This window comes from Capra hircus, chromosome 12 (genome assembly GCF_001704415.2).
Source record: "Capra hircus breed San Clemente chromosome 12, ASM170441v1, whole genome shotgun sequence".
NCBI classification, from domain to species: domain Eukaryota; kingdom Metazoa; phylum Chordata; class Mammalia; order Artiodactyla; family Bovidae; genus Capra; species Capra hircus.
The window spans coordinates 13551227-13570694 of record NC_030819.1 but is presented as its reverse complement, the minus strand read 5'-3'; the positions used below and the strand labels follow the sequence as shown (position 1 = coordinate 13570694).

General features: G+C 42.8%; 1 protein-coding gene across 1 annotated transcript in view; it reads right to left on the bottom strand.

The window, feature by feature from the left end:
• LOC102187779 (multidrug resistance-associated protein 4-like) overlaps positions 1 to 19468 on the bottom strand; it is a 210362-nt gene that overhangs the window by 65842 nt on the left and 125052 nt on the right. The window contains 1 exon segment of the mRNA XM_018056290.1: positions 12297 to 12447. Within this exon segment, the coding sequence (XP_017911779.1) occupies positions 12297 to 12447 (151 nt within the window).

Below are 19468 nucleotides of genomic sequence, written 5' to 3'. Positions count from 1 at the left end.
GTTTCCCATAACCCTGAGGACATTTGGGGACACACCCCACAAGTGTGGGGTGCAGATCTTCCTTGGCAGAGGGACCCTCGGGCTGATAGCCCTGATGCAGGTTATTATTCAAGCTATGTGAGACCAGCTAGTTGTGAATAAGTTCTCAATCGCCTCTTATTCAAGGTTCTAATGCCTTTGGTAGTGGCCAGCAGGCATTTTACAAGAATCTACTCAAGAAATCCTCTTGAGATCCCCAGAGACTAAGGGATTAAGAGCACTGACTGCCCAGTTATTAACTGTATTAACCCACCTAACTGATAGACCTGGGCATGAGACCCACACTATCTTATTCCCAAGGTTGTGCTTTTAATCACAGCTGCAGTGTCTCAGAGGGAGAATAATCAAGGTTAAGGATGCCTGTGTGTGATGATGTGCATTTTTCTCCAGACTTTGTTATTTGTGTTCAGAAAACCACCAAATCTTACTCAGCTAATATCCAACAGTCTTAGCATTATTGCATATTTTAATAAGATATGTAATATCTTATTAATCTTAATAATCACCTTGTGCTCAGTCGCTTCTGTCATGTCCAGCTCTTTGCAATGCCATGGACTGTAGCCCACCAGGCTCCTCTGTCCATGGAATTCTCCAGGGAAGAATACCTAGATCTTCCCAACCCAGGGATCGAACCCACATCTCTGACATCCCCTGCATTTACCACTAGCTCCACCTGGGAAGCCCCGTTAATTACCTTATGTTGAACAAAGTCCCTGGGAATCTGGCATGAGAACCCCTTAAAATAGCAGACTTCATGATCCATGGTATTAGGATCCATGTATTAGGATCCAAGAACCTAATATGCCTGACACATGTGCTAACTCTCCCCTAACAATGGCCATGGCAGACACTACTAGTTGATCCCAGCATCTTTCAGATAGAACTTGGATATGGCTTCATCATTGAGGCATTGGCAAATGCAAAAAGTTGACTAGAGAAAGGAAAGCAAATGCCATCCTGGTTTTATCTACTTGTCCATGACTGACCATTGCTATGCTCACTTTTCCAAAACTGTGCCCCCAAAGTCCCATAATAATCAGATGCCAATATGTCATCAGATTAAAATGTCAGCATAAGTTTCCAGGGGCAGTTAGGCCATAGCACCTGAAAATAAATGTCAGAACATCAGTAGTCCTTGGAGCAAATCTGAAACCTGCTTCATATGAAGCAGGCTTATGCCTTCTGGGCACACCAGTCAGGTGTCCTTCCTTTTGTTGGTGGCTACAGCAGTGACCTTTAAGATACACTCTTGCTTTCTCAGTTGCTCAATCATGTCTGACTCTTTGAGACCCCATGGACTGTAGTCTGCCACACTCCTCTGTCCCTCGGATTATCCAGGCAAGAATACTGGAGTGGATTGCCCTGTCCTCCTCCAGGGGATCTTCCCAGCCCAGGGACTGAACCTGTCTCCTGTGTGTCCTACATTGACAGGTGGATTCTTTATCAATGAGACAACTGGGAAGCCCTAAGATACACTCTTAGTTACTATTTAGAGAAAGCAGCAGTGTTATTATTTACAGCACAGACCTACCCTACAGGTCGGTAGGTGCCCAATATGCTATTGGAGAAGAGCAGAGAAATATCTCCAGAAGGAATGAAGAGGCTAAGCAAAAGCAGAGACAATGCCTAGTTGTAGATGTGTCTGGTGGTGAGAAAAAGTCCGATGATGTAAAGAGCAATACTGCATAGGAACCTAGAATGTTGGGTCCATTAATCAAGGTACATTGGAAGTGGTCAAATAGGTGATGGATGGCAAGAATGAACATTGGCAGTTTTAGAATCAATGAACTAAAATGGATGGGAATGGGAGAATTTAATTAAATGACCATTATATCTACTACTGTGGGAAAGAATCCATTAGAAGAAATGGAGTCAAAGCCACAGTCATTAAGACAGTATGGTACTGGCACAAAAACAGAAATATAGATCAATGTAACAAAATAGAAAGCCCAGAGATAAACCCCATGCACCTATGGACACCTTATCTTCAACAGAGGAGGCAAGAATATACAATGGAGTAAAGACAATCTCTTTAAAAGTGGTGCTGGGAAAACTGGTCAACCACTTGTAAAAGAATGAAACTAGATCACTATCTAACACCACACACAAAAATAAACTCAAAATGGATTAAAGATCTAAACGTAAGGCCAGAAACTATAAAACTCCTAGAGGAGAACAGAGGCAAAACACTCTCAGACATAAATCACAGCAGGATCCTCTATGATCCACCCCCCAGAATACTGGAAATAAAAGCAAAAATAAACGAATGGGATCTAATTAAAATTAAAAGCTTCTGCACAACAAAGGAAACTATAAGCAAGATGAAAAGACAGCCTTCGGAATGGGAGAAAATAATAGCAAATGAAGCAACTGACAAACAACTAATCTCAAAAATATACAAGCAACTTATGCAGCTCAACTCCAGAAAAATAAACCACCCAATCAAAAAATGGGCCAAAAAACTAAATAGACATTTCTCCAGAGAAGACATACGGATGGCTAACAAACACATGAAAAGATGCTCAACATCACTCATTATCAGAGAAATGCAAATCAAGACCACAATGAGGTACCATTTCACACCAGTCAGAATGGCTGCGATCCAAAAGCCTACAAGCAATAAATGCTGGAGAGGGTGTGGAGAAAAGGGGACCCTCTTACACTGTTGGTGGGAATGCAAACTAGTACAGCCACTATGGAAAACAGTGTGGAGATTCCTTAAAAAATTGCAACTAGAACTGCCTTATGACCCACTGCTGGGCATACACACCGAGGAAACCAGAATTGAAAGAGACACATGTACCCCAATGTTCATTGCAGCACTGTTTATAATAGCCAGGACATGGAAACAACCTAGATGTCCATCAGCAGATGAATGGATAAGAAAGCTATGGTACATATACACAATGGAGTATCACTCAGCCATTAAAAAGAATAAATTTGAATCAGTTCTAGTGAGATGGATGAAACTGGAGCCAATTATACAGAGTGAAGTAAGCCAGAAAGAAAAACACCAATACAGTATACTGACACATATATATGGAATTTAGAAAGATGGTAATGATGACCCTGTATGCAAGACAGCAAAAGAGACACAGATGTATAGAACGGACTTTTGGACTCTGAGGGAGAGGGAGTGGGTGGGATGATTTGGGAGAATGGCATTGAAGAAACGAAATGCCAGTCTATGTTCGATACAGAATACAGGATGCTTGGGGCTGGTGCACAGGGATGATCCAGAGAGATGATATGGGGTGGTAGGTGGGAGGGGGATTCAGGATTGGGAGCTCGTATACACCCGTGGTGGATTCATGTCAATGTATGGCAAAACCAATACAGTATTGTAAAGTAAAATAAAGTAAAAATAAAATTTAAAAAAAATAAAATTTAAAAATAAATAAATAAATAAATAAAACATATTTTAGCAAATTTCCAGCACTTGGGCATATCAAGAAAAAAGTACCACAGAATGGTGAAAGTGGAAAATATCCCATCCTTTACATAAACTATACCAGTAAAAAATAAAAAAAAAAGAAATGGAGTAGCACTCATAGTCAACAAGAGTCCAAAATGCAGTACTTGAATGCAATCTCAAAAATAAGAGAATGATCTCCATTCATTTCCAAAGCAAACCATTCAATATCATGATAATCCAAACTTAAGCCCCAACCACTAATGCCAAGGAAGCTGAAGTTGAATGGCTCTATGAAGACCTACAACACATTCTAGAATTAACACACACACACACACACACACACACACACACACACATACACAAAGTCATTTTCATCATAGGGGACTGGAATGAAAAAGTAGGAAGTCAAGAGATACCTGGACTAACAGTTTGACCTTGGAGTACAAAATGAAACAGAGCAAAGGCTAACAGAGTTTTGCTAAGAGAACACACTGGTCATAGCAAAGACCCTCTTCCAACAACACAAGTGAAGACTCTATACATAGACATCACAAGATGGTCAACACTGAAATAAGATTGATTATATTATTGGCAGCCAAAGATGCAGAAGCTCTACACAGTGAGCGAAAACAAGACTGGGAGTTGACTGTGGCTCAGATCATGAACTCCTTATTGCAAAAATCACACTTAAATTGAAGAAAGTAGGGAAAACCACTAGACCATTCAGGTATAACCTAAATCAACCTAAATCAAATCCCTTATGATTATACAGCAGAAGTGAGAAATAGATTCAAGGGATTAGATCAGATCGACAGAGTGCCTGAAGAACTATGGACAGAGGTTCATGACATTGTACAGGAGGTGGTGATCAAAACTATCCCTGAGAAAAAGAGATGTGAAAAAACAAAGTGGTTGTCTGAGGAGGCCTTACAAATATCTGAGAAAAGAAGAGAATCTAAAGGCAAAGGAGAAAATGAAAGATATACCCATTTCAATGCAGAGTTCTAAAGAATGTCAAGGTGAGATAAGAAAGCCTTCCTCAGTAATCGATGCAAAGAAATAGAGGAAAACAACAGATAAGAAAGACTACAGATTTCTTCAAGAAAATTAGAGATCACAAAGGAACAGTTCATGTAAAGTTGGGCACAATAAAGGACAGAAACGGTATGAACCTAATAGAAGAAGAATACATTAGGAAGAGGGAGCAAAAATACACAGAAGAACTATACAGAAAGATATTACTGACTTGGATAACCACTATGGTGTGATCAAAAACCTAGAGCCAGACATCCTGGAATATGAAGTCAAGTAGGACTTAGGAAACGTCACTACAAACAAACCTTGTGCAGGTAATGGAATTCCAGTTGAGCTATTTCAAATCCTAAAAGATGATGCTATATAAGTGCTGCACTCAATATGCCAGCAAAATTGGAAAACTCAGCAGTGGCCACAGGACTGGAAAAAGTCAGTTTTCATTCCAATCCCAAAGAAAGGCAATGCCAAAGAACGCTGCCACAAAATTGGACTAATCTCACGCACTGGAAAAGTAATGCTCAAAATTCTCTAAGCCAGGCTTCAACAGTACATGAACCATGAACTTCCAGATGTTCAAGATGGATTTAGAAAATGTAGAGGAACCAGAGATCAAATTTCCAACATACACTGGATCATCAAAAAAGCAAGAGAGCTCGAGAAAAAATATTTATTTATGCTTTATTGATTATGCCAAAGCCTTTGACTGTGTGGATCACAACAAACTGTTGAAAATTCTGAAAGAGATGGGAATACCAGACCACCTGACCTGCCTCTTGAGAAATCTGTATGCAGGTCAGGAAGCAACAGTTAGAACTGGACATGGAACAACAAACTGGTTCCAAAGAGGGAAAGGAGTACATCAAGGCTGTATATTGCCACCCTGCTTATTTAACTTACAGGCAGAGTACATCATGTGAAATTCTGGGCTGGATGAAGCACAAGCTGGAGTTAAGATTGCCAGGAGAAATATCAATAACCTCAGATATGCAGATGACACCACCCTTATGGCAGAAAGTGAAGAACTAAAGAGCCTCTTGATGAAAGTGAAAGAGGAGAGTGAAAAGTTGGCTTAAAGCTCAACATTCAGAAAACAAAGATCATGGCATCCAGTCCCATAACTTCATGGCAAATAGATGGAGAAGCAGTGGAAACAGTGGCTGACTTTATTTTTCTGGGCTCCAAAATCACTGCAGATGGTGAATGCAGCCATGAAATTAAAAGACGCTTGCTCTTTGGAAGAAAAGCTATAACCAGCCTAGACAGCATATTTAAAAATAGAGACTGTCGGAGTCCAGCCCCAGTGGATCCAGGGTAATTCAAAGTGGGGATGGAGTCATTGTCCTAGGAAAAAACTTATTTAATTACAGATATATAGAGAGATTGGAAACGGATAGTGTAGTAGGAAATATTAGTGGAGAAAAAGAGGCTGAATAACTTGGTTTACGTGGGATACCAATAAAATTCCAAGACAAGGAATTTACACCATCTACGTTGGGCCACTGGCGCCACTTGGATATCAGAAGGTCCCCCTCCTTGGGCTCCTTCTTGCGTGGAACTTAAAAGCAGGGGCAAGTAAGTAGACATGGCGAGCACTCACGCTCCAGATGGGAATTCAGCCAGAAAAACGGGGAGTGAGAAAGAACGACACGGGGGAACCAGTCTTTCCAGAAACTGATCCGATTTCTTTATTTTTTAGGTTTGCTTATATTACCTTTGTTACACATAGAGACAAATGGAAATTTTAAAGTCAAGCGGGGGTCAGCAGTTCTGACCTTTATCAAAATCAGGTGCTTCACATAAATATAAAGGTCTTAGGGGTTTTACATCACCTTCTGGCCGTGAGGCCTGCGGACATTTTATGATCCCTTCTTTCAGATAACCAAAAAACTTATTTTTTCCAAGGGTGTTTTTTCTTAAACCAGGCGCCACCCTCTGAAGGTACCAGATAAAGTTGCATTCCTATAGGGTGAGGATGTAGTGGTTACAGCTAAGAAAGGAATTTATTTAACCTAAGGTTAACATGATTAATCTTAAAGGTTAATACTTATTTCTCCTATATGCTAGTTATATTCCTTATCAGTTCAGTTCAGTCACTCAGTCATGTCTGGCTCTTTGCGACCCCATGAATCGCAGCACACCAGGCCTCTCTGTTCATCACCATCTCCTGGAGTTCACTCAGACTCACGTCGATCGAGTCCGTGATGCCATACAGCCATCTCATCCTCAGTCGTCCCCTTCTCCTCCTGCCCCCAATCCCTCACAGCATCAGAGTATTTTCCAATGAGTCAGCTCTTCACATGAGGTGGACAAAGTACTGGAGTTTCAGCTTTAGCATCAGTCCTTCCAAAGAAATCCCAGGGCTGATCTCCTTCAGAATGGACTGGTTGGATCTCCTTGCAGTCCAAGGGACTCTCAAGAGTCTTCTCCAACACCACAGTTCAAAATTCTTTGGCACTCAGCCTTCTTCACAGTCCAACTCTCACATCCATACATCGGCACTGGAAAAACCATAGCCTTGTCTAGACGGACCTCAGTCAGCAAAGTAATGTCTCTGCTTTTGAATATGTTATCTAGGTTGGTCATAACTTTTCTTCCAAGGAGTAGGCGTCTTTTAATTTCATGGCTGCAGTCACCATCTGCAGTGATTTTGGAGCCTATAAAAATAAAGTCTGACACTGTTTCCACTGTTTCCCCATCTATTTCCCATGAAGTGATGGGACCGGATGCCATGATCTTTGTTTTCTGAATGTTGAGCTTTAGGCCAACTTTTTCACTCTCCTCTTTCACTTTCATCAAAAGGCTTTTTAGCTCCTCTTCACTTTCTGCCATAAGGGTGGTGTCATCTGCATATCTGAGGTTATTGATATTTCTCCTGGCAATCTTGATTCCAGCTTGTGTTTCCTCCAGTCCAGCATTTCTCATGATGTACTCTGCATGTAAGTTAAATAAGCAGGGTGGCAATATACAGCCTTGACATACTCCTTTTCCTATTTGGAACCAGCCTGCTGTTCCATTTCCAGTTCTATCTGTTGCTTCCTGACCTGCATACAGGTTTCTCAAGAGGCAGGTCAGGTGGTCTGGTATTCCCATCTCTTTCAGAATTTTCAACAGTTTATTGTGATCCACACAGTCAAAGGCTTTGGCATAGTCAATCAAGCAGAAATAGATGTTTTTCTGGAACTCTCTTGCTTTTTCCATGATTCAGCGGATGTTGGCAATTTGATGTCTGGTTCCTCTGCCTTTTCTAAAACCAACTTGAACATCAGGGAGTTCACAGTTCACGTATTGCCTAAAGCCTGACTTGGAGAATTTTGAGCATTACTTTACTAGCATGTGAGATGAGTGCAATTGTGCTATAGTTTGAGCATTCTTTGGCATTGCCTTTCTTTGGGATTGGAATGAAAACTGACTTTTTCCAGTCCTGTGGCCACTGCTGAGTTTTCCAAATTTGCTGGCATATTGAGTGCAGCACTTTCATAGCATCATCTTTCAGGATTTGAAACAGCTCAATTGGAATTCCATCACCTCCACTAGCTTTGTTCATAGTGATGCTTTCTAACGCCCACTTGACTTCACATTCCAAGATATCTGGTTCTAGATTAGTGATCACATCATCATGACTATCTGGGTCGTGAAGATCTTTTTTGTACAGTTCTTCCGTATATTCTTGCCACCTCTTCTTAATATCTTCTGCTTCTGTTAGGTCCATACCATTTCTGTCCTTTATTAAGCCCACCTTTGCATGAAATGTTCCCTTGGTATCTCTAATTTTCTTGAAGAGATCTCTAGTCTTTCCCAACAGGGAATATGGAGATTTAGCAGCAAACATCAGCCTGACAAATGAAAACCCTTCACCAATGTTCCTCTTAAGATCTATTTAGTCTTAAGATAGTGATAAAGTTACATTTTTGCATAGCAAGGGCACAGTGATTTATAACAAAGTACAGTGATCTATAATAAAAGTAAAAATTCATTAACTCAAAAAGTCTAGCATTGCTAACATCAAAAACTACTATATTTCCTTTTCTATATTCCAAATACATTAATATATTCCCAGGTGCCTAAGGACACGGAGGCCTGGTGGCAATCATTGACTCAACAATGAGAAAAAGCCCTATGCTAATTAAGATTTTCAAAATACTCCAAACTCTCTCTGCTGTTTATGGTTGAGAGGTTGTCTGTCAGCAGAGAGGTTTAACCTGAGATATCCTTGTCACACCCAGGGCAGGGAATTAGCAGCAATTATTGGCACAACAAATGAAAAACCCTTCACGAATATAATTCCTAACCAACCCACTATACTAATAATTTCTAACTTCCCAAAAGAATCTGCCTTTAGTAAGTCTAAAACATCTCATGCCTCTCACAGTTGGGAGGCTGTAAACTATCACATGTGGCCAGACGAACTTGTAAGGCAGGCTAGATAACCTTCAGTGGAGTTCGTAAGTTGAAACACTCCTGTCACGCCCAGAAATTTTTATTGACTTGGAGCTGTAAGTTAACTCCTTCTCTGAGAGAGGTAATGGGGGTCAGCCCCCCATAAAGTCAGAGGTATAGGTGAGAGCATGAAACAGTAAAGTAGGTAGACTCTGGTTTGGGGGGTAGATGCTAGGGAACAGGGGGTTTCCTAAGGCTCGATCCGCCTTTGCGTATGCCGAAGCCTCCTTCCTCCTGACCTATGCCATGGGCGGAGGTCCTCACACTGGCTCCTGGCAAGAAACATTACTTTGCCAGCAAAGGTCCATCTAGTCAAAGCTATATTTTTTCCAGCAGTCATGTATGGATGTGAGAGTTGGACTATAAAGAAAGCTGAGTGCTTAAGAATTGATGCTTTTGAACTGTGGTGTTGGAGAAGACTCTTGAGAGTCCCTTGGACTGCAAGGAGATCCAACCAGCCCATCCTAAAGGAAATCAGTCCTGAATATTCATTGGAAGGACTGATGCTGAAGGTGAAACTCCAATACTTTGGCCACCTGATGCAAATAACTGACTCATTTGAAAAGACCCTGATGCTGGGAAAGATTGAAGGTGGGAGGAGAAGGGGATGACAGAGGGTGAGATGGTTGGACGGCATCACTGACTCAATGGACATGAATTTGGGTAAACTCCAGGAGTTGGTGATGAACAGGGAGGCCTGGTGTGCTACAGTCCATAGGGTTGCAAAGAGTTGGACAGGACTGAGCGTCCAAACTGAACTGAACTGAACTGATGGTTTTTCTAGTAGTCATATATGGATGTGAGAGTTGGACCATAAAGAAATCTTAACATGGAAGAACTGATATTTTTGAACTGTGGTGTTGGAGAATACTCTTGAGAGTCCCTTGGACTGCAAGATCAAACCAGTCAATCCTAAAGGAAATCAACCCTAAATAGTCATTGGAAGAAACTGATGCTCAAGCTTAAGCTCTAGTACTTTGACTGCCTGATGTGAAGAGCCAACTCATTGGAAAAGATCCTGATGATGGGAAAGATTGAAGGCAGGGGGGGAAGTATATGACAGAGGATGAGATAGTTGGATGGCATCACCAACTCAGCTGACATGGGTTTGAGCAAACTCCGGGAGGTAGTGAAGGACGGAGAAGCCTGGTGTGCTGCAGACCATGAGGTCTCAAACAGTTGGACTTGAATTAGGGTCTGAACACTACCACCACCAGCAGCTAGAGAGAAAACATAAACAGTTCTAATCAACTGGCCACCACATGTGGTTATCTCGGGTGTACAGGAGGAGTACCTGGATTAAATTCATTGTCTAACTTACTGCAGCCTACTAGGTGCAAAAAATCCAAATATTACACAGTGATGGTGCCAAAGTCCTCAGACTCTCCAGATCAAATATTGAGAAAATCCTTTACTGCTTCTTGACAAAAGCCTCAGGAGAAACTCTTCTCTCCACTTTCATATGAATGGGCAATGGCCCTTGCCCCAGGCAAAAATCTCTGTCAAACATTTTTTATGGAACAAACCCTCTTCGAACGTACCATAGACCTGCTTTGCAACAAAACTGTTGAATGACTCCCTTTCATGGGTGGCCTCAAACTATAAAACATCTGAAACCTTGACTACACAGAAGATTGGATGGAGCTCATCGCTTCCTCTTCTGCCTCCCCTGGTCCTACCATCCTAGCAAGTCATCAGCAGAATGTCACACACACCTGGACTCTACTGTTCCCCCTCCATCCAAACACCTCACAAGACCAAACCCCATGGGAGGTCACCTGCTTCTCTTGATGAATGAACATTTCTTTTATAGATTTTATGAAACTGATGATCACTATCCTTTTCACAAAAAAAGATAAGTACCTCAAGTGTTTACTATTAAAAACAAAACACACAAATGCTACACACACACCAAAAAAAAAAAAAAACAAAAAACAAAAACCTCCTTTGAATGAATGAACTGAGACTTTTTCCATTTAGTAGGTACAGAGAACCATAGGATTCAATATGCTTCTGTTCTTGGCTTGGTTTCTAGAAAGTAAAGTTGGTATTAATTTGCAATAATTATTCAGGTTTGAGTTCTCTGCTACAAACATATTCCCTCCTTACTTTTTAGCTATTGTTTTCATAACTTAAAAAATATGTAACAATGTATTTTCCTTATTTTTAATATTGATGAAATGTATGCATTAAGAATAACATAAATTTGGTTCTTTCATCATCTGTGGTTACCTGTAGAATAGAATAATTAATCATAAAATGTGTTCCCCATTATTTTGTTTTTTGGCTGCACCTTGCAGCCAAACCCAAGACCTTGCAGGATCTAGTTCCACAACCAGGGACTGAAGTGGTGGCTCCCACAGTGGAAGCACAGAGTCTTAACCACAGGACTTCCAGGGAAGTCCTTGTTCCCCATTATTCTAAAACTAGGAAGGTGTATGGAGTAATCAACTAAATGCATAGTGAACAGATCCCTATCCTGTGTCCTCACAGGGGATTATTTTCAGCATCATTTATATAAATAGTTTTGATAAAGGGGTACACAAACAGTGTGGTATCACCCCAAATACTGATATGATAAAGAACAAACCTGAAAATAACAGGGCTTATCTTTTCAACAGGGCTTCCCTGGTGGCTCAGACATTAAAGAATCCACCAGCAATGCAAGAGACCTGGGTTCAACACCTGGGTCAGGAAGATCCTCTGGAGAAGGGAACGGCTACCCACTCCAGTATTCTTGCCTGGAGAATCCATGGACAGAGGAGCCTAGTGGGCTACAGTCCATGGGGTCACAAAAAGTCGACATAACTGATGATTAACACACATCTTTTCAATACATTTAACAATTACAACTTACTTGAACGTGTAAAACAATGTATTTTTCAAATATACCACTTCTGACCTGTATTTCCTGAGGTCTCCTTTCCTTTTCCTAATCTTTTCCTTTCATTGTCATGTCTGGTAACTTCAGAAGAAGAAAAATTCTCTATGTTAGTTCCTTCTAATTAATTCCTTCTACATTGGTTCCAACATGATGAAACACTTTTAAGAATGGTATTAATGAGTGGATACTCAGCTTTAGGAAGTAAGTCATGAACAAGACAGAAATGGTCTGTGTCCTCGTGGTGCTCACATCCATCCTCTTTGTGCTAAAATGCAAACCACAGCTGACCCACAATCACCTCCATTTGCTTTAAGGATTCAAAGGGGCCACACTGATTCAAAGCAGCAGAACATTCAATCACCTAATGTTAACACAGTGAGAAATTTCACAAGACAGAGTCTGCAGAACTTCAGGGGTCTGGTTAACTGCAGTACAAATAGAAGCCAGCATGCAGTGTCATCCCAAACTGAGAGCCCAGGTACTCACTTGTACATTCCAGGCGTTTCACATCTTGTGACGTCTCTAAGAAATATCGCTGAAGAATAACGAAAAGGATGCCAAGGGGAATTGCAGGTATACAAATCCAAGGAATCGCAGCCACCATCACACCCACCACACCAATCACAAGTAGAAATGTCTGAAATAGCAAAAATACAGAGGCCTTCATGTCAATGATACTTTTCAAAGATAAACTTTAATGATTTGCTCTGTTAGGATTGAACTCCTTTTCTTGAAAAACTTGTTGGAACAGCAGGGAATGCTTTCCCTTCCAAAGAAATAAAATTATAGGCGGCCCTCATGATACTTGTTGCATGTGCCAACACTTTGATAAGAACTTTCTAGGTATCAGCTCTTGTGATACACTCAGTAATCCTTTGAGGCAGGCATGACTAGTTTTAACAGATGAGAATATTTGAGGTTCAGAGAGTAGGAGTTCACTTCCAAACTATCAGGAGTCAGCTGCTGCTGCTACTGCTGCTAAGTCGCTTCAGTCGTGTCCGACTCTGTGTGACCCCATAGATGGCAGACCACCAGGCTCCTCTGTCCTTGGGATTCTCCAGGCAAGAACACTGGAGTGGGTTGCCATTGCCTTCTCCAATGCATGAAAGTGAAAAGTGAACGTGAAGTCGCTCAGTCGTGTTCAACTCGTATCGACCCCATGGACTGCAGCCTACCAGGCTCCTCTGCCCATGGGATTTTCCAGGCAAGAGTACTGGAGTGGGTTGCCATTGCCTTCTCCAATCAGGAGTCAGCAGGTGTTACTAAAAAGATGAGTGAACAGGTATCACAGATGAGGAATCCAGATGCCTTAGCTACGCATTCAGGGATAAAGAAGTGGTTAATTACAAATTCAGTGTAAAATATCTAGTAACAGTATTATCTAATTTTAGAAATGGAGGAGTGAGGCACAGGGTGAGTAGAAGCAACTTGATGGAGACTAAGTCACAGAGCTGGGAAGCCCGTGTCATGAGCCATTATGACACATTTAAACTGCCAACATACAGCCATCTTTATATCCATAGTCTAAGTATTAAATTCAGTTCAGTTCAGTCACTCAGTCATGTCTGACTCTTTGTGACCCCATGGACTACAGCATGCCAGGCTTCCCTGTCCATCACCAACTCTTGGAGCTTGCTCAAACTCATGTCCATCGAATCAGTGATGCCATCCAGCCATCTCATCCCCTATCATCCCCTTCTCCTCCTGCCTTCAATCTTTCCCAGCATCAGGGTCTTTTTCCAATGAATCAGTTCTTTGCATCAGGTGGCCAAAGTATTGGAGCTTTAGAATCAGTCCTTCCAATGCATATTCAGGACTGATTTTGTTTAGTATTGACTGGTTTGCTCTCCTTGCAGTCCAAAGGACTCTCAAGAGTATTCTCTAAGCTCAGCTTTCTTTAGAGTCCAACTCTTACATCCATACATGACTATTGGAAAAACAATAGCTTTGTTGTTGACTAGAAGAACCTTGGTGAGCAAAGTAATGTCTCTGCTTTCTGTTTTTAATTGGAGGTTAATTACTTTACAATATCATATTGGTTTCACCATACATCAACATGAATCCGCCACAGGTATACACGTGTTCCCCATCCTGAACCCCTCTCCCTCCTCCCTCCTTGTACCATCCCTCTGGGTCATCTCAGTGCACCAGCCCCAAGAATCCAGTATCATGCATCATACCTGGACTGGATATTCATTTAATATATGATATTACACATCTTTCAATGCCATTCTCCCAAATCATCCCACCCTCGCCGTCTCCCAGAGTCCAAAAGACTGTTCTATACATCTGTGTCTCTTTTGCTATCTCGCATACAGGGTTATCATTACCATCTTTCTAAATTCCACATATATGCATTAGTATACTGTATTGGTGTTTTTCTTTCTGGCTTGCTTCACTCTGTATAATAGGTTCCAGTTTCATCCACTTCATTAGAACTGATTCAAATGTATTCTTTATAATACTGAGTAATACTCCATTGTGTATAAGTACCATAGCTTTCTTATCCATTCATCTGCTGATGTACATCTAGGTTGCTTCCAGGTCCTGGCTAATGTAAACAGTGCTGTGATGAACATTGGGGTACACATGTCTCTTTCAATTCTGGTTTCTTCGGTGTGTATGCACAGCACTGGGATTGGTGGTCATAAGGCAGTTCTATTTCCAGCTTTTTAAGGAATTTCCACACTGTTCTCCATAGTGGCTGTACTAGTTTGCCTTCCAACCAACAGTGTAAGAGGGTTCCCTATTCTCTACACCCTCTCCAGCATTTATTGCTTGTAGACTTTTTTTTTTCCCAGGAACTGGTCCGTTTCTTTATTTCCCAGGCCCGCTTTTATAATTTTTGTTATACATAGAGATAAATGGAAAATACAAAGTCACGTGGGGTCAGCAGTCCTGACCCTTACTGAAACCATGCTTTCTTTCTGCATTCCTTTCGATATACAAAGTTCTCAGGTGATTTACATCATCTTCTGGCCAAGAGGCCTGCTAACATTTTATGACCCTTTCTGATGACGATTAGTCAACCAAAAAACTTATTTTCTCCAAAGGTGATTTTTCTTAAGTCAGGCACCACCCTCCAAAGGCACCAGATAAACTTGCATTCCTACAGGGCAAAGGTGCAGTGGGCTATAATCAAGAAAATAATTTACTTAGCCTAAAATCTAACGTGATTAATATCAAAGGTCAATACTTATTTCTCCTATATGCTAGTTATATTCATTAATGTGTATAAGGGGCAAGGGATATGGAGACTTAGCAGCAAATATTGGCCCAACGATGACAACCCTCCACCAGTATAATTTCTAACTAACTTGCTAATACTATACTAATAATTTTCTAACTTCTCAAAAGAATCTGTTTTTAGAAAGTTTAAAGCATCTCGTGCCTGTCACAGTTGGTAGGCTGTGAACAATCACATATGGCCGGACAAACCTGTCAGGCAGGCTAGAGAGCCATCAGAGGAGTTTTTGGACTGAAACACTCTTGTTATGCCTGGGAGATTTATTAACTGGAGTTCTAACTTAACTCCTTTTCAGAGAGAGGTGGTGGGGGGTAGCCCCCCGTAATGTCAGCAGTGTAGGTGAAAGCATAATGCAGTAAGGTAGGCAGGCTCTGGTTTTGGGGGTAGATGCTCGAGAATGTCCAGGGGGACCCCTGAGGCCTGATCCCATCTTTGTGTAATGTCAGGCCTCCTTCCTCATGACCTTTGCCACTGGCAGGATTCCTCACACTGGCTCCCGGCAACAATTCTTGACTCCAACCATGCCCCAGTGTCAACCACCACCTCAGGTTCAAGTGGAGAACAAGGTCCAATCAAAACACTTGACTCCAACCATGACTCACTTTCAACCACCACCTCCAGCTCATGTGGACACATATGCTCAACCCCAACCCATGACTCCAACCACAGCTCACTTTCACCGACCACTATCTCAGGCTCACATGGAGACCCAGGCCCAAGTCCAACCCTTGATTCCGACCATGCTTCACTCTCAACCACCACCCCACATTCACTTGAGGACCCAGACCTGACCCCAGTCCTTGACTCCAATAAAACCTTAGTCTCAACCACAACCTCGGGCTCACATGGGAACCCAGGTCCGACCCCAACCCTCGACTCCAACCATATCTCACTCACAGCCCTAAAGACTCAGGCTAACTCCTATCCTTGACTACAACCAAGCCTCACTCACAGTCACAACCTCGGGCTCACATTGGAATCCTCTCCCAACCCCAACCCTTGACTCCAATCATATCTCACTCACAGCCACAACTTTGGGCTCACATAGAGAGCCAGGCCCAACTGCCACCCTTGACTCTAACCAAGCCTCACTCTCAACCACAATTTTGGGCTCATATGACAATCCAGGCCTGACTCCAACTCTTGACTCTAACCATGCCCCAAGATCAAGGACCACTTTGGGCTCAGTTAGAGACCACTGCCTGTCTCACACTGTCTTTCCCAATCCAACCATCTTCCTCTCAACTGCAGAGTAGGTACTATGAAGTCTTGCCCTATAATCCAAAATAAGCCACAATCTTTGATCCCCAATGCAATTCAAATCCAGGAATATCATTTAAAAAAAAAAAAAGCAACTAGCAAGTGGGAGAACTTTATCCTCTTTGGTTAAAAAATCTCAGCATGTCTTTAGCCAGGTCACCCCCAATCTTCCCCAGGGGAACAGGTCTTCTCAGGCCCACATCTCTGTCTCTATCATTCCTAGGGATTTGATCAGCCCTGAGGTTTGGGAGAAACTGGAGTATCATCTTGCCAAAAGGTTCATGCAATAAGAGAGTGCCCTGCCCTGCAAAATGCAAGAGTCTCAGAAAGTGATGCAGACTCAGGGCAATTCCCTAAGGACTTGTCAGGCGTTGGAAAAGAAGGGGCCCTCAAGTCCCTCTGGAGGTCTAGGCAAAAGCAATCCAGATGCACAAAAGATGAGGTTCTGGTACCCAGCAAGGATCCCACAAGGGAAGCATCTGTGCCAGGATATAAAGCGCAGCATGGGAGGATCCTAAAAGATCTGTACATGATCTCAGCTAACCCTCCAGAGAAGGTTCCAAGTGCAAAGCCTGAGTTGAAAGAGTTGAGCCCAGGTAAGAAGCATCCAGAAGTCCTGGGGATGCTTATAAGCAGGAAGGGACAGCAGATGCATGAGTGATGGATCCCTGTTAATGTCTGTTCAAGATTTGTTGCCAGCCACTTCTTAGACCTTCCTGAAGAGTCAAATGCTCCTCCAGGTACAGAAAATGCAGGTTCCTCTCAGGATAGGGAAGCCTTCATGAACACTTCCCATGAGGTCTCTTGTCTTCAGTCCTTATATTCAATAGCAGCTGGAAGTGCGTATGACAAGGTTTTGCATCAGGCACAGATGGGTCCTACTACCCAAGGTCCTCAAGATCACATTTAGCTTGAAGTTGAAGAGTACTCACTGCATATTCCTTCCAAGGTCCACCTTGAAGTCTACTCTGGGGACCACCCAAAAGCCCAGTTACCAGAGGGCTTGTGAAAACATTCTCATCCCCATCCAGGAGAGAAAGTGATAACAATGTAGGCAGTGCACAGCCTAGAGAGTCCCCTTCCTGCCCTCTACTATGTGACTGAGGAAACCCCGGGGGGGGGCTCTGGGAGGAACCTCAACTGGCGAACATCCAGAAGCCCGGAGAGGCCCCTCTGACTGGACAGGAAGACAAGCCACCTTCTCAGGCCCTCACACAGAACAGAATTTGGCACAATGAGTCTGTTGTGGAGGCTGACAAAGGCAGTCTGGAGCCCATTCCAAATCCAGCAGTGTTCATGAATGAGCCACAGGAGGAATCTGGAGGACAGGCCTCCCCAGAAACTTGCTCTAGTGAGAGTGTCATGGACCTCGATGAATGTTCCCAATTTTCCAGAGAACAAGAGGCAATGGGGAAAGGCACTACTTGGAAAGGTACTTTTGAACCTAGTCTCTTAATCAAATACCAAATAATCAATATAGATATGAGGAGATCATGGTATCCAAGGTCCCATAAAAATCCCTCCTCAAACACAAAGTCTGTTGCCACAGATGCAGAAGATGTATACTTTGATGAACAGTTTCGAAAGCTTAAGTTCCAAGGGTTCACAGACTGGCAGAAACGGGCTCAGGGCCAGGCCACTTGCCTGCTCCTTCAAGACTGTGCCACTGAGAGGCTTCTCAAAGACTGTCAGTTGTATATACTCATTGCCACAAACACCTTGTCTTCTCAGGAATCTCTGTGCTGTTCTGAACCCTGTCTCTTGCAGACAAGTCCAATTCCTGCACATGTGATGTTACATCGAGTGGAGGGAGCAGCCAGGGACAGCAGGAGGCCCTGAGAAGGCAGCCCCAACATCAAAGTCAGAGCAGGAAGTTCATCTCCACTGACGCGAGAGAGACTAATAGGAGGCCCAAACTAGGACAGCATAGACAGTGGTTGGCAGTACAGAGGTCCTACCAGGCCTGCAGGATGAGCCATCCTGCCCAGAAAAAGAAATCAGCAGAGTCCCTACAAAGCAAGTGTCACCAGTTAATCCCGAAAAAGGGACATGTTTCTTCAGAAAACCACTTCAGAGAAAGGATTAAGCACTTTCTGCAGTGGATTTTCCCCAATAAAGCAAAAGATCGGAATAGCCCCTGCAAAAAGGCAAGCTTTCAGCAGACAATGCCCAGAGCCAGAGAACAGTCAAAAGAAGTCTGATTATGGACATCAAGACTGCTGAGGCTTAGGCTCTCATGACAGCTGGTGGACAGATCTTAGAGGAGAAGACGGAGCTTCACCATGGACCTAGACTTGAGTTTCATTGGTACAGAGGAGAACTCCAGGGCCCATAGGTCCAGCTTACTGATACCATAAGTTTCTCTTCAACAAAGAGTAAAGGAGAGTGATGCAAAAATGGGGGGGGGGGAATGGGGGACAAACAGTGTGCTACCCCCATGGGCCACAGCTGTCCTACAAAGAGTAAGTGGACCAGTCCCAGGGACTGCACATGGACCTTCCCTCCCAGGGAGTCAGGTCCCCTTCTGGGCAGAGCCTGCCAGCATGGATTAAGAGTAACAACTGTCCCAGGCCATCCCCTCCACTGTCCAAGGCACTGTCTTCTTCAGAAATACACCTCTTCTGGCCAATCAGAACATGCTTGTCACAGCTTTCCTGAGAGGAAAACTCTTCTCCAAAAAAAATGCATACCATGCACATGAAAATGTTTTTCTCTCATGTTAGAGCATCCTCTGTGTGCTAAAAGCCTCTTCCTACCACAAAATTAGTTTCCTGAAATAAATGTTATTTCTCATGAGAAATGGAGCTCTGTCTGTGCTCTGCTTGAAGAAAGGAAATGGATAAGTGTCCACTCTTCCCAGGTGCGTGCTTTGACTTCCATATGGGATGGGGTCATGGAAGGAAAGTGAAGCCAAGCACGGATACTCACCCGTACCTCAATTCCCTCCCTGCACCTCAGTGTCCATAATACCAGCACAGTATTACAGAAACAAGCAACATTCAGGATATATCACGGTGAACTAAACCTAAAGACCTCTCCCTTCTCAGGATCTAGCTCTGTCGTCTCCACTTGTCTCTCTACCTTGAAATTGTGAGTCTGTAGGGGAGGAGTTTGCAGAAGCTGAAATTCCCCTCAGGCTCAGAAAGTGTCA